The sequence below is a fragment of the Mustelus asterias genome, chromosome 27 (assembly GCF_964213995.1).
Source record: "Mustelus asterias chromosome 27, sMusAst1.hap1.1, whole genome shotgun sequence".
Lineage (NCBI taxonomy): Eukaryota > Metazoa > Chordata > Chondrichthyes > Carcharhiniformes > Triakidae > Mustelus > Mustelus asterias.
The window spans coordinates 30,520,971-30,539,599 of NC_135827.1; the positions used below are offsets into that span (position 1 = coordinate 30,520,971).

Sequence of the window (18,629 nt, forward strand, 5' to 3'; positions counted from 1 at the left end):
CAGCACCCAAGTTTCCAGAAACATGGAAATCATTCTTTTGCAGTTGAAAACTATAACCTACACAAGAAATATTTGCATTTGTTTCATTCGGGAATTTCTTTTTCAACTGAAAGTCGGGGAGGGGGGGGGGGTTGTCTCTGGTTCAGGAGTTGTTATTTTAAAAGTAACACCCCATTGGGCACCTCAGTTTGCATTGTCCTCCTTTATTCAGGTGATTAACCAGTACATGATAATTATGCATTTCCCACTTTATCACTACAGTCTACCATTAACAAATTATCCAGCAACTCAAATTTAGCCATTTTTAAATACTTTTTGCATGATTCCATTTCAATTTAACACATTAGTTAAAACAACTTTCAATTAAGAATGCACATGTGGATTTTTTTGCACACAATATGTGAAAGATCAAATTTTTTTTCACACTGTTGAATTAACAAGAAAACAGGGTCCCATGTGGAAAGATTCATTTCAAGTATTCTGTAAAATAGAGAAAGCAATTTGAAAGATTTGCAAAGCTAAATTAACTTGCAACTGCACCGGGTGGAATTTTTGTATAAAACTCAATTTAAGCCAAGTTTGAAGGGGATGCACTGGATTTTAGAATCGTTTTTTTTAATAAAAGGATAGTCCCCTCACACCAGTAAGCGATTCACCTTTAGGACAAAAAACAAAATTTCATTATTTAGCAGAGTGACTGTAAAATTATTCGGCACTATGGTCAGCAGGGCTCCCATGCAAGCCAATGATAATTTTATGACTGTACTGAAGATTGGCTCTCAGGAATTAGCCATAGTCTACAAAGGCATCTCTCTCCATGAGGGAGTGAGAAGTTGGTTAGATGTAGCTTGAGGGGCACCATTCCAGTGTGGGGCAAGGTAAGGGGAAGCAGAGCCTCAAACTCTAATCCATCTGAAACTGGTATCTAACTGCACAGCTGGAAGGAATCTGTCGGTGGCTGCAGTTGTTCTTTAACTTCATTCAGTACAAATTAGAACATTTTGAAACATCACACAGGCTGCAGTTACAATCAATTAGCAATACAGTTTGGAAATGCCAGATGCATTTGTTACCCAACAACATGGCATTTAGATGGATAAGGATAATCGCCACTTCCTCCATTAATCGTTCACAATAGCCAACATAATGCATCAGTACTATTTTTACACCACATTCTGACATACCACCATACTATCATATTAAACCAGGATGCTATATCAAGATAAGCACATATACCCTCATCACCTTCAGTTTTTGTCCAAGTATAAGGCTATTCTGTCAAGTTCCAGCATTGAGATGCATGACTAATAATTATTCAAGTGGTGTGTTTATCTACAATTGCTTCATGAGCAGTAACGTGACCACTTTCATTTCCACTGTGAATAACTGGTTTTTTAAGCAGTATACAGTGAAACTGGTTTTACCGATCATCTGTGTGATTAGTCAACTGTGACAGTTTAGTGTTCCATAGCAATAATTTTAGTTTATCTATCACCATATTAGTCTTCGGAAACCAGTACATTAGTTTAACTACAAAGTATATTCATTACCTCATCTTTGAGCTGAGCCAAGAACAGGGGAAGCAAGTGCTCAACCGTGCTGTCCTTGCCCAGGATGGTGGACAGACCCATAATAACAGAGGCCAGAGCTGACTTCACATGTTGGTTAGTATCAGACACAAGTTCCTGAAAAAGAAATCATATCATCACAAAATAAAAGCCTAATCATCTAATCACGGGCTGCAGTGTTAGCCACGCTCACGTGGTGAGCAACTTATTCAAAGTTAAACAGAAGGAAACTTGCATTTGTTTTATTACATCCAAGTGTGATGGGATTCATCTCTCTTCATATTTCTATGGTGCTAAACCACAAAATTAAAGTAAAGTAAAAGTAAAGTTTATTTATTAGTCACAAGTGGGCTTACATTCACACTGCAATGAAGTTACTGTGAAAATCCCCGAGTCGCCACACTCTGGCGCCTGTTCGGGTACACTAAGGGAGAATTTAGCACAGCCAATGCACCTAACCCCGCACACCTTTGGACTGTGGAAGGAAACCGGAGGAAACCCACGCAGACACAGGGAGAACGTGCAAACTCCACACAGACAGTGACCCAAGCCGGGAATCAAATCCGGGTCCCTGGCGCTGTGAGGAAGCAGTGCTAACCACTGTGCCACCATGCTGCCCACAAATCCCAAAACTTAATTAAATAAGGTGACAATGCGTCTAGCTCCACATAAAAAGAATGTCAATTGTTCGTTTGTAGTCAAACTTTGAAAGCAAAATCTTTTAACTTTTTTTTTATTTGAGCTGTTCATGGTGCTACACACCCCTTTATCTTTGAATATATCATCTTCAACTTTCAACTGACCAGAATTTTTGTAATTTGAACTGAGACTGAGCAAACTGCTGAAAAATGCAAGGCTACATTCCAAGGTGAAGGTGAGAAACAAACAAATCAGCCCCAGGGGAGTGTGAAGAGAGAAATATTTCCTATTATCCAGACACCGATTGAAACTTGAAACTCGTCCAAGGAAGAGAAATTAAAAATGCAAAATACTGGATATTGAAACAATGGCTACCACAGAGAGACCCATCCAAAACCTCTTGGAAATGCACATGTGAAACAGATTAGTTGTGCCAATTTACATTCTTATGGTCAAAGTTAGGGCAATTTTTCAGACCCACTGGCAGCTGCTTCCCCACAACACGCACAAGTCACCAGTTCCAAGGAGGCAGCCTATGGTGGGTTGAAGGTCCATAAGAGCCAGAGACTCCATGACCCAGAGGATAGGCTTTTATATCACCGAGTAGTTACTACAGAGTAAGTGCCTCGTGATAGCACTGTTAGCACACCTTCCATCACTTCTCCAGGATACGCTGCATCCAGGGCCCAAACACTTCAGTCAGAGACCTGCCAGCATGGTCATCTGAAACTGTCATTTCAATTTTCTCCTACAAGGGCTCGTGGTCCACAGCCTGCTTCAGCAATGTCCAAATCTTTCAAAAGGGCTGCTGAGGCTCTAGAACTGTGGACCATCTAATTGCTTCTGGCAGCACTGGAAGCTCGCCCACTAACCTTAAAAGGATAGCAAGTATGGAGGCAGCAATTAGTAGGTCACCTTCAGGATGATTGCCCCGCCAGTCTTGTTCCCAGCAAATGTGGGCTTGGGACGCCCATTTGGTTCAGGTGTTGGGATCTTGATACCCATAGAAAAATCCTGCCCAAAGTCTCTGACTCGCTTTCACCATTAGGTGGACTGGCCATGCTAAAATTGCCCCTTCATGTCAGAGGGATTGGTAGGGTAAATACGTGGGGTGATGAGGATAGGGCTTGGATGGGATTGCTGTTGGTGCAGACTCAATGGGCTGAATGGCCTCCTTCTGCACTGTAGGGATTCTATGGTTCTATTTCCCAGGATTGTAAAAATCTGGAACTACTCTCTTCCAACTTCTTCATCCTCCCAGCCAAACCGGAGACCACCTAACCATTACCAACTTACCTCATTTTCCTTCGCTCTTGTCCATTTTGTTGGCATTGTGCACTGTGGGATCTGCTCCACTGTTTCACAATTTAAAAATTGAAATGCAATATCACAGCACTCCAGTCTTGGAGATAATGGAGCATATTTTAATAAGTTTTTCAGATTAGAGACTATTTTGCAACAGGAGTTAACATTTTTTCATGTAAACTAGGTTGCATACCTCTCTGAGCCTACGAAAAAGAGCCTGTATAATTCACTCCCACATTAACAAGACGCTCATAAACAATAAGATTTGTCCAATTATTAGAAGTTTGGTGATAAAAAATGACTGGATGTAAAGATACCAATCTACTACTACCTGCCTCTCATTCAACCTGAAAATGAAGGGACTTTGGATTTTTTTTGGTGTGAGTTTTAATCAGCTTTGAAGTAATTTTTAAGCTGCATAATCAGCCTGCAACTTGAGAAAACATTACCTTAACATATGGCAAGATGTGGTTCATTATGACAGTCTCTCTACAATCTGCTGGCAGGTTTTCACAAAAATCTGCAAGAAAATATAGTACCATTAAAGCATGGTTCTCACTGAAGGATTAAGCAAGATACTCAGCGCACAGCTAAAACACACGCCCACCTGTATTTATCAGCCAAACAAAAGCACTGGAAATCTTTTAGGAGGGTGGGAAAAATACGCATAAATTCTAAGACACTAACATACATTTTAAACAGTATAAGACAGACAAAGCTGGCATTTGGAGCTTAAACATCGGAGCTATTAAGGAGGCAGCAAATTGCCAAATTCCCTCTTTGTTTACTCTTGGCAAAGCTGCACCAGTGCAAAGAATGCAAATTGATTCAAATAGTGATCTGGCATCAAAGAAGAGCACAGTATCAGCTGCAGTACTGAGGACGGCTGGCAAAATATGTTGGCAGACACATCAAAATTGTTTGATTTATGGCGGTCAGCCAGATGGCTGATTCAGTGATGTTTATCAGCGTCAGCTCCACTTCCACACTAATTCACAGCAAGGCGGTGGCCATCACAAGAGTGTGATTGGCAATTAGGCAATTCAAAAGAGCAAATCTAATTTATCTACCTAATTTCAAGCGACAAGATTAAAGACAGACTGTGGGATAAAATAAAATTCACTGGGTAAGCAAAACCACAGAACAATCAATGTTTTTATCCTTTTTTCATTAAGTGTACACTTTTTTTTTAAAATAAGAAACTTTAAATTCATCTTCCCTAATGCAATCGCTGGAAATGAATATGCAAAATTGCCCCAAGATGGAAGACAGATTAAGTAATAGATACAAGAAAGCTGCAGCACAAAGCTTAGATTTCCTGATGAAAGCACAATGGATAAATGCTAGAAATCTGAAATAAAGATAAAAATGTAGAAGCACAAAGCAGGTCAATTCCTGCAAGTGGACAATTAATTAGTATATTAAATAACTCCCAATGAGATGCCAGCAGCCGGTTTCTCAGATTGATCCATCTCAACCTCCTTCTGCGGTTCACTGCATCACTTCCAATCTTCAAACAGTTCAATTCACTCCAAGAAATATCAGCGAACAGCTGAAGGCACTGGACTGTGTCAACATCCCAGGATTTAGTACTAAAGTATTCCTGAAATAGCTGCGCCCCCAACCAAGCTCTTCCAGTACAGCGACAACACTGGCTTCGACCCGACAATGTGGAAAATTACCCAGATGCGTCCCGTCCACAAAAGGCAAGACAAATCTAACCCAGACAACTACCGCCCCATCGGCCTACTATTAATCAATCATCAGTAGGAGCAATGGAAGGTGCGCCCGCAGGGCTATCATGAGGCACTTACTCTGCAACAACCTGCTCACTAATAAAAGCAAAAGACTGAGGATGCTGGAAATCTGAAATGAACATTGAAAGCACTGGAAAAACTCAGCAGGACTGGAGACAGAAACCAAATCATCTCAGCTGCAGGACCTGACTAGAGGAGCTCCTCAGCAGAGCACCATCTTCAGCCATTTAAGCAATGGTCTCCCCTCCAACACAAGATTAAAAGTGGGTAAGTTCACTGATGATTGCAGTGTTTAGTACCATGCTTAACTCTGCAGATACTGTCAGTTAGCCCCACATTAAATAGATGACAATATTCAGGTTTGGACTAATAAGTGGCAATCACATCACACAAGTGCCAGGCAATGACCATCTCCAACAACAGAGAATATAACCATCTCTCCTTGATATTCAACGACACTAACATCGCTGAATCCCCCATCAATATCCTGAAAGTCACCATTTACTAGAAACTGTACTGCACCACCATTTAAATGCTGCAGCTATAAGAGGTTAGAGACTGGGAACTCTGCAGCATGTTGTCTTTCATCTCCTCACAGCTTGTCCACATCTAGAAGGTACAAGTCATGAACATGATTGATTACTTCCCCCCCTCTAGTCACTACCTTAAACGTCCACTTCCTCCACCACCTACAAGACGCAATGAAGCAACTAGCCAAGGTTCCTTCAACAGCACCTTCCAAACCCCCAACGTCTACCGCCTAGAAGGACAAGGACACCATTACATTCAAGTTCCCCTCCTTATCTCACAACATCCTAAATTGGAACTATATTGGGACTCCTTTAGTGTCACAAAGTCAAAATCCTGGAACTCCCTAATCGCACTGTGGGTGTACCTACACCACATGGACTCTAGAAGTTCAACAAGGTGACTCACCATCACCTTCTCAAGGGCAATAAATGCTGTCCTTGTTAGGAATGCTCACATCCTATGAATGAAGTAGAGAAATATAGCAGAATGCCAAAGACAAAAGAAATCAGGTGTGCACCTGGCAATACCAGGAATGAAAGATTCTGCTGCCCGATTGGCTCAAATGTTTTCTTATTCTACTGCAGAATTCCAACTTCTGCATAATCTCACACTGTTTTACGTTGACATTGGCAAGATTCAAAATGCCCCATCATCTCAGAGCTGCAATGTGACTGTATGCAAACTGTGCCCCTCCAACTAGACACAGTAAGAGTTCTGAAAGTTGGGAAACAGAAGCCTCTCAAATCTCCATCTAGTGGCAGAAGGCATGGCTGAGGGGGGGGCTGTGACACCTAGTAATTTCTATATAAAAACCCAATCTGGACGTCACAAAGAGGGATCACGGAGAGGACGACACCCCAAAGAGATCTGGTTGGCATGCATAGAATTTTATATCTTATTGATAAGACGACTGATTAGGAATGAAACAGCTTGCATCCTATAGCACCTTTCGTAACTTCAGTATGCTCCCAAGCACTTTGCAACTAATGAAGTACTTCCAATGAAATGTAGTCACTGCTGCAATGTAAAAAAAAGTATCAGGCAATTTAGCCACAGCCAGGCAATGTTATAACAGACCAGATAATTTAATTTGATGATAGTTGAGGAATAGGACAGCAGATTGGATGGGGTGGGGTGGTGGGGGGGGATCTATTCTGATCTTCTTTCAAAATGTATCATAGAAACCTACAGTGCAGAAAGAGGCCATTCGGCCCATCGAGTCTGCACCGACCACAATCCCACCCAGGCCCTACGCCCATATCCCTACACATTTACCTGCTAATCCCTCTAACCTACGCATCTCAGGACACTAAGGGGCAATTTTAGCATGGCCAATAAACCTAACCCGCACATCTTTGGACTGTGGGAGGAAACCGGAGCACCCGGAGGAAACCCACGCAGACACGAGGAGAATGTGCAAACTCCACACAGACAGTGACCCAAGCCGGGAATCGAACCCAGGTCCCTGGAGCTGTGAAGCAGCAGTGCTAACCACTGTGCTACCGTGCCGCCCTTTTAAGCCCAGATGACAGCATCATCCGATATTCCGTACTCCCTCAGTTCTCCACTAAATGAAAAGTGGGTTGGGAAAGGAATAGGACAATCGAGAAAATTCTAAACCCACCTTTAACTTTGTTGGCTCCAGCTGCACGGACTTCAGCCTCACAGTCTTTTAGCAGGTTCTGGAAAGCTGGGACCAGGTCATTTTCTGTAATTTCAGGACCTACTGCTTTCTGAAGCTATAAGGCAAAGAGAATGAAGTGAGTGATAAAGAGAAATCAATTGGGCAGATTCACTAGGATTTCCAGCAATATATAATGATAGATCCTACACTTCCATTTTAACTTCAAAAAGAACTCAGCAATATAGTGCTAGATCTTGAGCTAAAATGAGGGCAGGGGAATTTGGAATCGCACAGCTAGATATTTAATTTCCTTTTGCAAGATAGAATTTGTTCCCATCACCCCTTTTGGCACTGGATTTCAGATATCTTGCTGCTTAAATAAAAGTTTCTCATCTCCACCTGTTTCTTTTACCAATTATCTTAAATCTGTCTCTAGTTTCTGACCCTCCTGCCAGTGGAAACAGTTCCTCTTTATTTACTCTTACCAAAAGATTTCACAATTTTTAACACTTCTACTAAATAATCTTTGTCCTTCTGCCATAGAATTATTCCTAATGCATTGCATGTTCTTCCAGTATGACAGATGCAGTTACTAGAAGCTTATTATTGTAACAGATTTGCAAATAGGATCACGTTAAAAAAATACAAATTCCAAAATGACGCCTGACATTACAAGAGCCCAGTTCGGTCTTGATTTTTTTTTATAAAGGCAAAATCAATTTACTTTATGGAAAGAAAGTCAATTAAATGAATGTAAAATTTGACCAGCCTGTTTTTCTCTCTCCCCATTGCCTACGCGCCAAAGCTTTAGACAACCGTCGGTACCATATTGGTACCCGAGGTTATTTTACAATCATGCTGAACTAATCTGTATGATCTTAATTCTAAAACCTTTGAATGGAATTATGTTTTTGTGACATTTAACAAAAATCAAAAAAATCTGTCTGGATGAGAAACATAAACCATTAAAGAAGCCCCAATTTTACATTGGACTTTTGGAAGGAAAAGAAATTGTGCAACATTGTACTTGAACTAATTTAATATATCTTAATGCAATTAGTACACACTTCAGAAAATTTGTCTGCCACCATATAACGAACACGCCATGATTTGTCCTCTACTGCTTGCCGTAGGGTAGGCATCACCAGAGCTTCCAGATCTTCTTGGGGCAGTAGTTGAGCAATGCTCACACAAGCCTCTACTGCCAACAACCTCACTGAATCCTGTGGAACGAAAATAATATTCAGAACAGTGGCCATAATGGTTCCTAATTAAAAACAGAAAGTTTACAGAGAGTACATATGAGCAAAACAGTGATCTCATCAAGAAACTCTTTAAATGTTGACAGATTCTGTCATATTATTATTGCAGAATGACCACATCACCAAAGAACTGAAGTGCAATAGATCTATTTATTTTCCTACATGTTCAGCAGCATCTTACAGGGATACATGCAAATTTAAAATTAATTATATCCAAAAACATTTCTGGCAGAAGTACACTGATTTGAGTATTAGCAGACGTGACTGAGACACAAAGTGCAAGGTTGTTTTATGAACCATATTTCTCCTTTCACTCCTTACTGGGTAAGATCTGAGGCACCAATCATCCACCAAGTGGTCAACATTTACCAATGGACCTTGACATAAATGTTGGTAGGCTCTTGATCAAGGACAAACATGATCCTGCCCTAACTTCTCATCACAAAAACATGCTTCCACGCATCACTGGGCAGTGACCACGAAATGGAATCGCATAAAATCTCTGACTCCTTAAACCAGGAGAACTGAAGCTAATTATATTGGCATACATCCTGGGTTCTTAGCCAGGATGACCCAAGTCAGCATCGATCAGGGATCAAACCAGGAACTTTTCTGATCTATACGGTTCATCTGCTCACAGAATAAAGCTGCTTAGTCAGGGGAAGCCACAAGCAGTAAAAATAATGTTTGAAAAAAAACCAAAGCTTCCACGGTCACTTCTTAATGAACAGCCAGGCAAAGGAGGGCAATGTTCATCTTCCTTTCAAAGCCCTGGTAACAGAGACTAATCATTCATGCAGGTCTCCTTATGACTTCCCAGTACTCCATTTGACAGCTATGTAAGCTATCAAACTTATACTGAGTCCTTTACTCAAGTGGATTTTGTATGGGGGAAATTTGAACCTGGTGTAGATTAGTTAAACGTTGATTTTTCAAAACCAGAGGTCTCTTAAATGCTTACGGTGCAGGTGGAAAATAACTGCATTGTTCACAGATCACTTGCTGAAAAGAAATTAGACATTCACGGTAGCCATGGGACACAAATTATATCCAATACGTAATTACAGGTACAATGTCTCAAAACTGGCAATCTCAGGACCCAGGCAGTGCCAGATCATGGACCTAGCCAGTTTTCCTGTCAGGCAGTTCGGGCCTGGTGGGGTCAAGGATTGCTCAGAATGGAGTGCTGGAGAAGACAAGCACACAAAGCTGATAACTAGTCAGTGCATCACTGCGTCAATGCAGCAGCACCTATCCCAACAAGCTGTATGTTATTTTACTCACCTAATAATTCAAATTCACACAAGGCAGATTTAAAAGTGCCCAGTTTTCAGACATCCCTAGTTTTTGGATAACCAAATTTGAGACATTGTATTTCATATGATTTGTTGGTCTACACTGGTATCACACAACAGCAAGGAAACAGGATTGGAGCATTAAAGGCTCCTCACATGAGGTGGATCAGCATGTCAAACTGAAACGTTACAGCGTCAGAAGTGACGGGATGGTGCAATGATAGCATGACACATTAACATTGGCAGTTTTATTTAGCAATGTGAACATGGAATTTATATTGGTAAAAGGTTTACAAAAAAGGGTACCAAAAGGAAGATTCTATAAACCAGGATAAGAGCCCACAGATCTGATGTTTAATGAGTTATCAATGATAACTTGAGTCAATTATATTCCGTTCCAGATCGTGTCTCGTGTGCATTCTCACCGAAATCTTACTGCCGTTGATGCCAGTGGGATCTTACAGACCTGCCGACAGTGTACCCATACTGGGGGTTTCCCAGCATCAAGGAGTGCGTGCAACGAGAAACCCATGGTGGGGGTGTGCCACCTCCTGCTGTCGTCAAACGTTGCTGAGAGGGAGAAACATTCCACCCTCTATTTATATACTGCATCCATCCCATGGTAACCCACAGTAAAATACAATCTGTGTGTGCGCGCAGATTGCACAGTTGCTCCAGTGAGTTGATAGTGAACCAGCTTCCTAAAAGAACCATCTGTTCCCCATTATAGCATCTATGTGAAATAGGAGAAATATTTCATGGCAAACACGTCATCACATGTGGAATAAATTATGACTCTTGTTGATTTAAGTAATTGAATACAGAAACTATTTGAATAAGAGGATTGCAGCAGCTTCAGCAAGATAAAGGTGAGAGAGATAATCATGGCATCCAGTAGAAAAATCTTCCTTTCCAATATAAAGACTGAAAATTCATTTGTCTGGCTGGGAGGAGGGGTAGTGTTTAGGAATTGAGGCAACTATGGAGAAGCCAGGCATTGGAGACTGAAAGTTGAATGACAGCAAGATTATCTTCTGCAGAAGTATTATCTGGCATCTATTGCCCAGAGGTGAATTGCAAATAGGGAAGCTATATTGTAACTACATACCTGCTCATCAGAAGCCAAGGATGTGAAGAGGGGTATAATGTCATTTTTTAAAAACTCCAGCTCAAGAACCTTTGCAAATTCACCCAACTTAGATGCAGCAGCTCGACGAACCATCGGTGTATCATCTGAGCACAAGCTACGGAAATGTCTGCAGAGAAAATATGTAAACCAAGATTGATGGTTAATTTATGTATTAGAAATTTCTGCGTGCAATTTCTGGCGTAAATACTGGAAGAAATAGTACAAGAGTTGATATAGGCAGGGGGGTCAGATGCCGCAAGAAAAAGATTCTATCTATTCCAAAGTTTGTAATGTTTAAATACTCAGAATTGTATGCTTTTAAAATTGACTAAAGTAAGGTCAGTCAGAGGCAAAGTAGAATACGACAAAAGAAAAGGTATTCTGCCCAAGCAAATATTTACGAGGTAACTGCAAAACTTTGTACGGTGCCCTTATAACATGTTTTTATGGAAATGTAAGTTTATTTAAACTGCACTAAGCAGTATTCCAATTAAAAGAGTGAAGCTGTTGGATCCTTGGGAAGGGGGGGGGGGCAATTTGGCACAAACATACAATTCGCACGTATGGTTTCAACAAGAAAGCTGGTCTACACAGAGGGAGCAGGGCAGTGGGATATGCTCTGGATTGCTTTAAAAAAAGAGGTGGCAGATATGCTGAGCCAAATTGCCTCCTTCCATCCTGTAAATTTACATATTTTTAAATAAAACGAGCTACTTTTTTTGGCAAGTAAAATTCTCTGAATCCCACCCCTTATCAAGCAGCAACATTTCAATTATTAGCTTCTCCAAACATAGCTCCCAATGTAATTTTTCTTTTTGCAACTTCACAGCTTCAAATGAGTGGGATCAGAAAACCAATTTACAAGGAGACACCTAGTATTTTTCACCTCATTCTCCCCCCAAAATTACACATACATATTAAGTGCAAATGTCATTGAAGGTGAATCCCACTACAGGTTCTCACTGCAATACGAGATTAACAGCTATTCCCTTAAAATAAACATTTTATCCACTGAAATAAATTATGTTTCCTACTTCATCCAATTAAGTCCCATACTGGAGTTGAAAACCAATAGAGTAGAAGGTTTGGCTCTGTAAAAGTCAGCATTTCTGGCTGACTTTTAATCTACAATCGATTACGAAGAAGTATACAGAGTAAAAGACATACTCACTGGCGCAGTTCAGTTTTTACAGTGCTGGATACCCGAGGGTAACAGACACTGAAAAGACCGCAAGCTGAAGTTCTAGAAGTGAACCAGTCACCACAAGCCAAACGTTTGACCAGTGGCACAAAGTGGACTTCTAGGTCTGCAGGAGAATGCTCATGGGAAATTGCTCGCAGTGAATCAACGGCCTTATCTCGTACCACAGTTTCTTCCACAGTAGCAAGGCTTTCCAAGGGAGGCTGTATAGAAAGGAAGAATTAAAGTGAAATGCATGGTCACCATTTAGTTCTCTGCCGTCAAAACAAAGGAAGGGTTGCAAAAGAAAGCTCTGTTTCACATTAATTTTTGAGCAAATTCACAGGAGATAAGAGTGAAAGGGAAAGAGGCACAGGGATACTGAAAGACAAAAGATATATATAAATCCACAAAAAAATGAAAATTATCGTCATAAATTCATGCGTTAAAATGGAGCATAAAAGGATTTCCATTAATACAAAGATGATGCATATGGGTATCCTCAATAAAGTATGGGGGTTTGTACGGAACTTACAATGTTGTACAAAGTACATATTGCCATGTTGGGAACTGCAAATTTTACATCTGTAATCTTGCAGCAATGATCATACTTAATTATAAGGCACCTACAAATCTGAAGAACGTTTTCTTCTGGCATTGCCAATAATTTGACAAAATACCAACACTCAAATAATTGCCTTTGTTTTAGTCTAGCACAGCAGATATTGACATATGAGGCTACAGAAGCGACTTTTTGAAGTGAGCACAGAAAGGCACCACAGGGCAAAGAAGCAGATGTGTAAATATGTAAGCTAAAATTCGTGCTCCAAGAGATCATTAAATAATTCTAGAATAATTCATTTTTGACACTTCAAACAATATCTTGCTAATTAATTTCTAAATTAAACATTGATATGAAAAAGATTAATAGCCTGCTTTAATGGTTTAATAATTTCAAATAATTATTTTAATTTAGTGCTGCCCACATACCAATCATGGCTTCACCATCTAGAAAATCAGAGCATTTGAATCTGAAACATGTTCCACATTGACAAAAGACCTTTACGAGTTTCATTATATGTAGGCCAATTAAGTTATTTGTTCACTGTTACAATAATTACAGATTGAATAAAAATGTTTTTTTGTCATGAAATATGATATGGTTTTTGTGCTCTGCACATAATATAAAATATTCTTGCAAGTATTCTTTAAAAATGGGTTCTGGTTCCAATAGCTCAGGACATAAATGTAGCTTGCACATGATCGGTACAAGCCTGATGTTTGAGTAATTGTTAGGACAGCAGTTAGTTTTAGTGGCACTGAGCTAAGAAACGATCAACCAGTGTTCTCAATCAATTCTCATGCAAATGGCACTTGTAGATTTGGAAATGGGGCAATTATACTGACTCCACGGTGAAATGGATCTTTCAACACTGCAGCTGAGCTACATATGAAGAACATGCACCCTGACACGACATTATAGGGCAAGTGATACAATATGGAATTGTAGAACATCAGCTGGTGAGGCAAGTAAGGGATGGAGAATGGACAAATTAACAGTTTTAGCAAAACAATTAGGAGTACAGTTTTAACCAACTGATAAAACTGCTACAGAAGGCCTGGGGTTTCAGGAATTAAACTCAACAAAGCAAATTCAGCAGATTTCAATGTATTATCCTCATTTTTTTTTAAAAACTTTGCACGAAACCTTGTTCAATGTAGATCATATTACACTCAGCATTGTCATGAGATAGATACAGCTCAGATTATTCAGTTGCATCAAGCTGCTTGCAGAACCTCATCATGCCCAAACTGGCTGCCATGTTTCCTACATTACAACATTGACCAATCTTTTTTTTAAAAAATGCTTTGTTTTGCTGTAAGGCGCTTTGAGATATCCTGATGCATCATATAAATTTAAGGCTTTATTATTATTTGTCATTGTGACAAACTACATGCAGGAAACAGCTCGCCTGTTCATTGCTAAGAATCCGCTCAGCAGCCCATGCATCAAGATCTGACTGGGCCACGTACCTAGGTTGACACTTCAATACAGTGCCGAACTGTCAATTACGCGATGATAAACTGAGGCCCCATCTGCTTCCTCAGGTGACCATAAGAAAACTTTGTGGTACAATTAGGAACAGAGCAGGGGTTTCTCTGTGTCCTGGTTAATATTTGTCATCGCTGTTTGTGGGATCTTGCTGCACAAGACAAAGGCTGCAGCCTTTGTCTACAGATAGCAGTGAGAATTCAAAATTACTTAATTGACTCTGATCACTTGGAGATGCTGAGGTCCAAAAGGCACTATATAAATGCAAGTTACTTCCTACCAGCAAACAGTGAACATATTCTGGACCACCAACAAGAACAGTGAAGCTTCCCAGTTGTTCTGCCAAGGCCAACAGCACTTCATCTTCATCATAAATGGTATCTACATCAAAACAAGAAACCAGTTCAAATCAGTTTAAAGATCAGTCTCATATTTCAGTTGGATAATTCTTAATACAGCAGCAAACACCAGCAGCTTTGTACATACCAGTCAAGAATGGAAGTAGCTCACTCCTAGTTCTTTCAACTCCTAAAGCCAAGGCGATTGTTGACAGTTTCTTAATACTGTTCAGACGCAGCTGGGAAAAGGAAAAGTATAATTTGTGAATGTCAGTTAGGTCCGGAAAACAGTATTTGAGAATGAATGTACAAATAATATTTCCTTTATTAAACAATAGGAGACCAATATGCCAGAGGGCTAGCTTAATAACTACCCTTCGTGACAATTTACATTAGATGACACAGTGACCAACACAACAGGCCAATAATAGAGATGATGTGTAGATGCCGGCGTTGGACTAGGGTAAACACAGTAAGAAGTTTAACAACACCAGGTTAAAGTCCAACAAGGGGTTTATTTGGGAGCAAAAGCCACAAGCTTTCGGAGCGCTGCTCCTTTGTCAGGTGAGTGGGAAATTCCCACTCACCTGACGAAGGAGCAACGCTCCGAAAGCTTGTGGCTTTTGCTACCAAATAAACCTGTTGAACTTTAACCTGGTGTTGTTAAACTTCTTACAATAATAGAGAACCAGGGAAATGAGTTCATCCCAAAGTACTCTTGATACAAAGAAATTGGATGTTTCACAGTTTGCCAGACAATACACCGATACAATTATCCCTCTCTGGGGTATGATTTCCTGGACAATGGTGGCTCTCAGGTACCTGGTCCCACTGGTGATGAACCGTATGAATGCTGGTCATTCTAGTATGGAGGGCATCACATAGCTCCTTTCACAATACCCCCACATAGACACTTCCAACTCTGGTTACTGATCAGTAATAGAGAGCGAGAACCCTGACTGGAGTCCAGCCCTTCTGGCTGAGCAATTTTAACTCTATCAATAGTCCTAGCTTAAGCCAGTTAAGTCAGACCTTCCTGGTGTGGAGGCCTCAGCTACTCACTAGCCTCTGTAAGCCAATCTTATGGGCTATTAATATTCAGAGTTGGGACACTACCAGCCCCCCACTTTCCTACCATCACAAAGTTTGGGATATTGTTTCACATCTTCCAAGTTCCATTATTACTGAGCCAATCACCACAATTTTTAGCTGTGTCTCCATTCAAGAAAAATCACAATGAAGTTCTAAATCATCATCTAACAGTGAAAAATTAGTTGCTTGACTTTTCCATTCTGGAGAGTAGAAATGTGGGATTTACGCTCAAAGTAAAACGCATAACTGAGCTGAATGTCATTAAGCTGTACTGAGAGAATATTTCATCCAATCTAACTGGACAGCCAGTATACCAAATCACCACCCATTGTGATATGTTAGATAGGAACTTCTGCATTTAGAACAGAACCGCGCATTATCAATTAACATTTCAGAATACACCCTCACTGGGACATTACATCACTATCAATACATTGCAAAAAAATTTTCACGCATGTCTAAGTTATGAAATAGGTCCCTCTGAGTCTCAGCACTTGCAGGGATTTCACACAAACTATCGCTGGTGAGCTCATAAGAATTGTTCTAATTGGCTCCACTCTATGTGATACTGCCTTAAGGGAGATGCACAGTAGCATGCACCATGTTTGAACACACAAAAGCGCTCTGTTCCCAGAGGCTACATTGAGAGGGTGGAGCATTTCAGAGCTCAAATCAGCAAACCCATGTTGTGACACCATTTCCTATCTTAACAACAGATTATATAAAAAGACATTGATCCGCAGACACTAGCACCAGGGGAACTGATCAATATTCTTCCAGCAGGGTTAAAGTAGCCTGAATGCTGTCAAACTGACTGGAATATGACCATTGCTTGGCACAAGATTCAACAGTCAGTATGAATGAGATCTGCAAGTATTTGCCAGGTTTAATAGCCATTTATATTGGAACCAGTTCCACTAGGAGCAGCTTTCAAATAAGATGTGGGTGTCTGTATTCAGGGCAAATTCAGCAGGAATATTGGAACAAGTACACATGTACCAGTATTTGTGTATGTGTTTTCCTTTATGTCTGTGACCTCTAATAATGTTGCAAAGCTGATCAAACATGTCATGAGAGTCCAGCTTCTTAGTGACACTCCAAAAACAACAAAGCTGCAGTTGGTGCAAAAACAGAAAACGCTGGAACCATTCAGTAGGTCAGATATTATCTGTGGAGAACAGAACAGTCAACACTTCAATCTACATGCTTGTCCCAAAGTACATATTTTATTCACTTACTCAAGGCTGCCTCTTCGATATGGGGCAGGCCCAAAGTAAATTAAGAGACTGCTTTGCTGGATTCCTCCATTCTATCTGCAAGTGCAATCCCAATGCTCCCTGTCACTTGCCACTTCAATTTCCCATCCCACAGTAGCACACTGGTTAGCACTGCTGCTTCACAGTTCCAGGGACCTGGGTTCGAATCCCAGCTCAGGTCGCTGTCTGTGTGGAGTTTGCACATTCTCCCTGTGTCTGCGTGGGTTTCCTCCGGGTGCTCCGGTTTCCTCCCACAGTCCAAAAATGTGCGGGCTAGGTTGATTGGCCATTCTAAATTGCCCCTTAGTGTCCCCGGATGCATAGGTTAAAGGGGTTAGTGGGTAAATATATAGGGATATGTGGATAGGGCCTGGGTGGGATTGTGGTTGGTGCAGACTCGATGGGCCGAATGGCCTCTTTCTGCACTGTAGGATTCTATGATTATCTATGATAATCTGACTTTTTGTACTGTTCAAAAGCTCCTCAAAACAAGGCGAGTAATGTATGGGCCCAATGTGGGCAATTGGGACTAGCAGGAAGGGCACCATGGTTAGCTTGAACCAGTTGGGCCGAAGGGCCTGTTTCTGTGCTATATTGCTCTATGACTATTATCTGACCTTTAGGCATTTTGCAGTTCTCTGACCTTAAATTATAATAATTTCACACCTTAACTACAGATTCTTTTCTCATTTTGCCAGTAATGCTGCTGACTTTGGGTGGCAGTATTAGAGTTTCCAGGGCAATTGGGGGGGGGGGTGTTAGCGGGTAGGAGAATGGTTTGCATTTGGAACAAGTGCCTGTAACCCAACACTGTGCTGCAAGATGGTCAGCATCCTTGGTACCAACCATTTCTCCAGGCTCCTGAGTAACTAGTAAACCATCCTTTGCTAGTTTTTGGTGTTCCCATTTCCATCATCCCCACCTCTACAGCTATTCAGACATTTTCCATATTTTATAAAGATCTTCAATTTTCTTGGTGTAATTACGGCTTCTTTTATTCAACGTCACTATATAACATCTGCAATTCAACCATGTCTCTTCCATTCGAGTTGTATTTTCCCTCATCCTTCCCTTTGATGCCATTTTTAGCGAGTGTTCACCCCGTAATGGCCTAGAGTTTGGAATAAGGGCTCAGTTAAATGGTCTAATTATGGTGCTGGCTTTCAAATACTTATAGGTGGGAAATCACTGAAAATTCTCTGACACATTCCTGAAAACTAAGACAAACCTATCCCTAAGAAAACAAAACTGAATACTTTTTTTTAAACCAGCATATTTAAAAAAAATACAAAACTGACCATTTGAAAGCCAAGCTACTATTCATTAAAGGCCTCTCAGAATCTGAACACCTATACATTATGATGAACGGTTTCTGAATCAGAGAGCCCAATTCAAACTAAATAACGAAGGGAGCCAAGCAGAACGTGTTTCAGCCAAAGTTTAAGAGAATTCCCAAGTACATTGCCCAAGCAGCCCAGTGAAGTGGTAAACAGATTTGTTCAAGAGATAATATATTTCTGGAGACAGGGTCTGATCAGTAAACTGGTAGGTGGGGTTGCCCTTTAAAATAAACGATGGTTTCACTGGATCTAATGGGCCT

The 18,629-nt window shown here is 40.6% G+C and overlaps 1 protein-coding gene across 1 annotated transcript in view; it reads right to left on the minus strand.

Moving 5' to 3' along the window:
* ppp2r1ba (protein phosphatase 2, regulatory subunit A, beta a) overlaps positions 1 to 18,629 on the minus strand; it is a 53,914-nt gene that overhangs the window by 21,978 nt on the left and 13,307 nt on the right. Inside the window, exons 2-9 of the mRNA XM_078198940.1 lie at positions 14,830 to 14,920; positions 14,624 to 14,724; positions 12,282 to 12,514; positions 11,090 to 11,237; positions 8,492 to 8,647; positions 7,425 to 7,539; positions 3,962 to 4,032; positions 1,551 to 1,685 (exon numbers count right to left, since the gene is read on the minus strand). Of these exons, the coding sequence (XP_078055066.1) occupies positions 1,551 to 1,685; positions 3,962 to 4,032; positions 7,425 to 7,539; positions 8,492 to 8,647; positions 11,090 to 11,237; positions 12,282 to 12,514; positions 14,624 to 14,724; positions 14,830 to 14,920 (1,050 nt within the window). The remainder of the gene's footprint in view (positions 1 to 1,550; positions 1,686 to 3,961; positions 4,033 to 7,424; positions 7,540 to 8,491; positions 8,648 to 11,089; positions 11,238 to 12,281; positions 12,515 to 14,623; positions 14,725 to 14,829; positions 14,921 to 18,629) is intronic.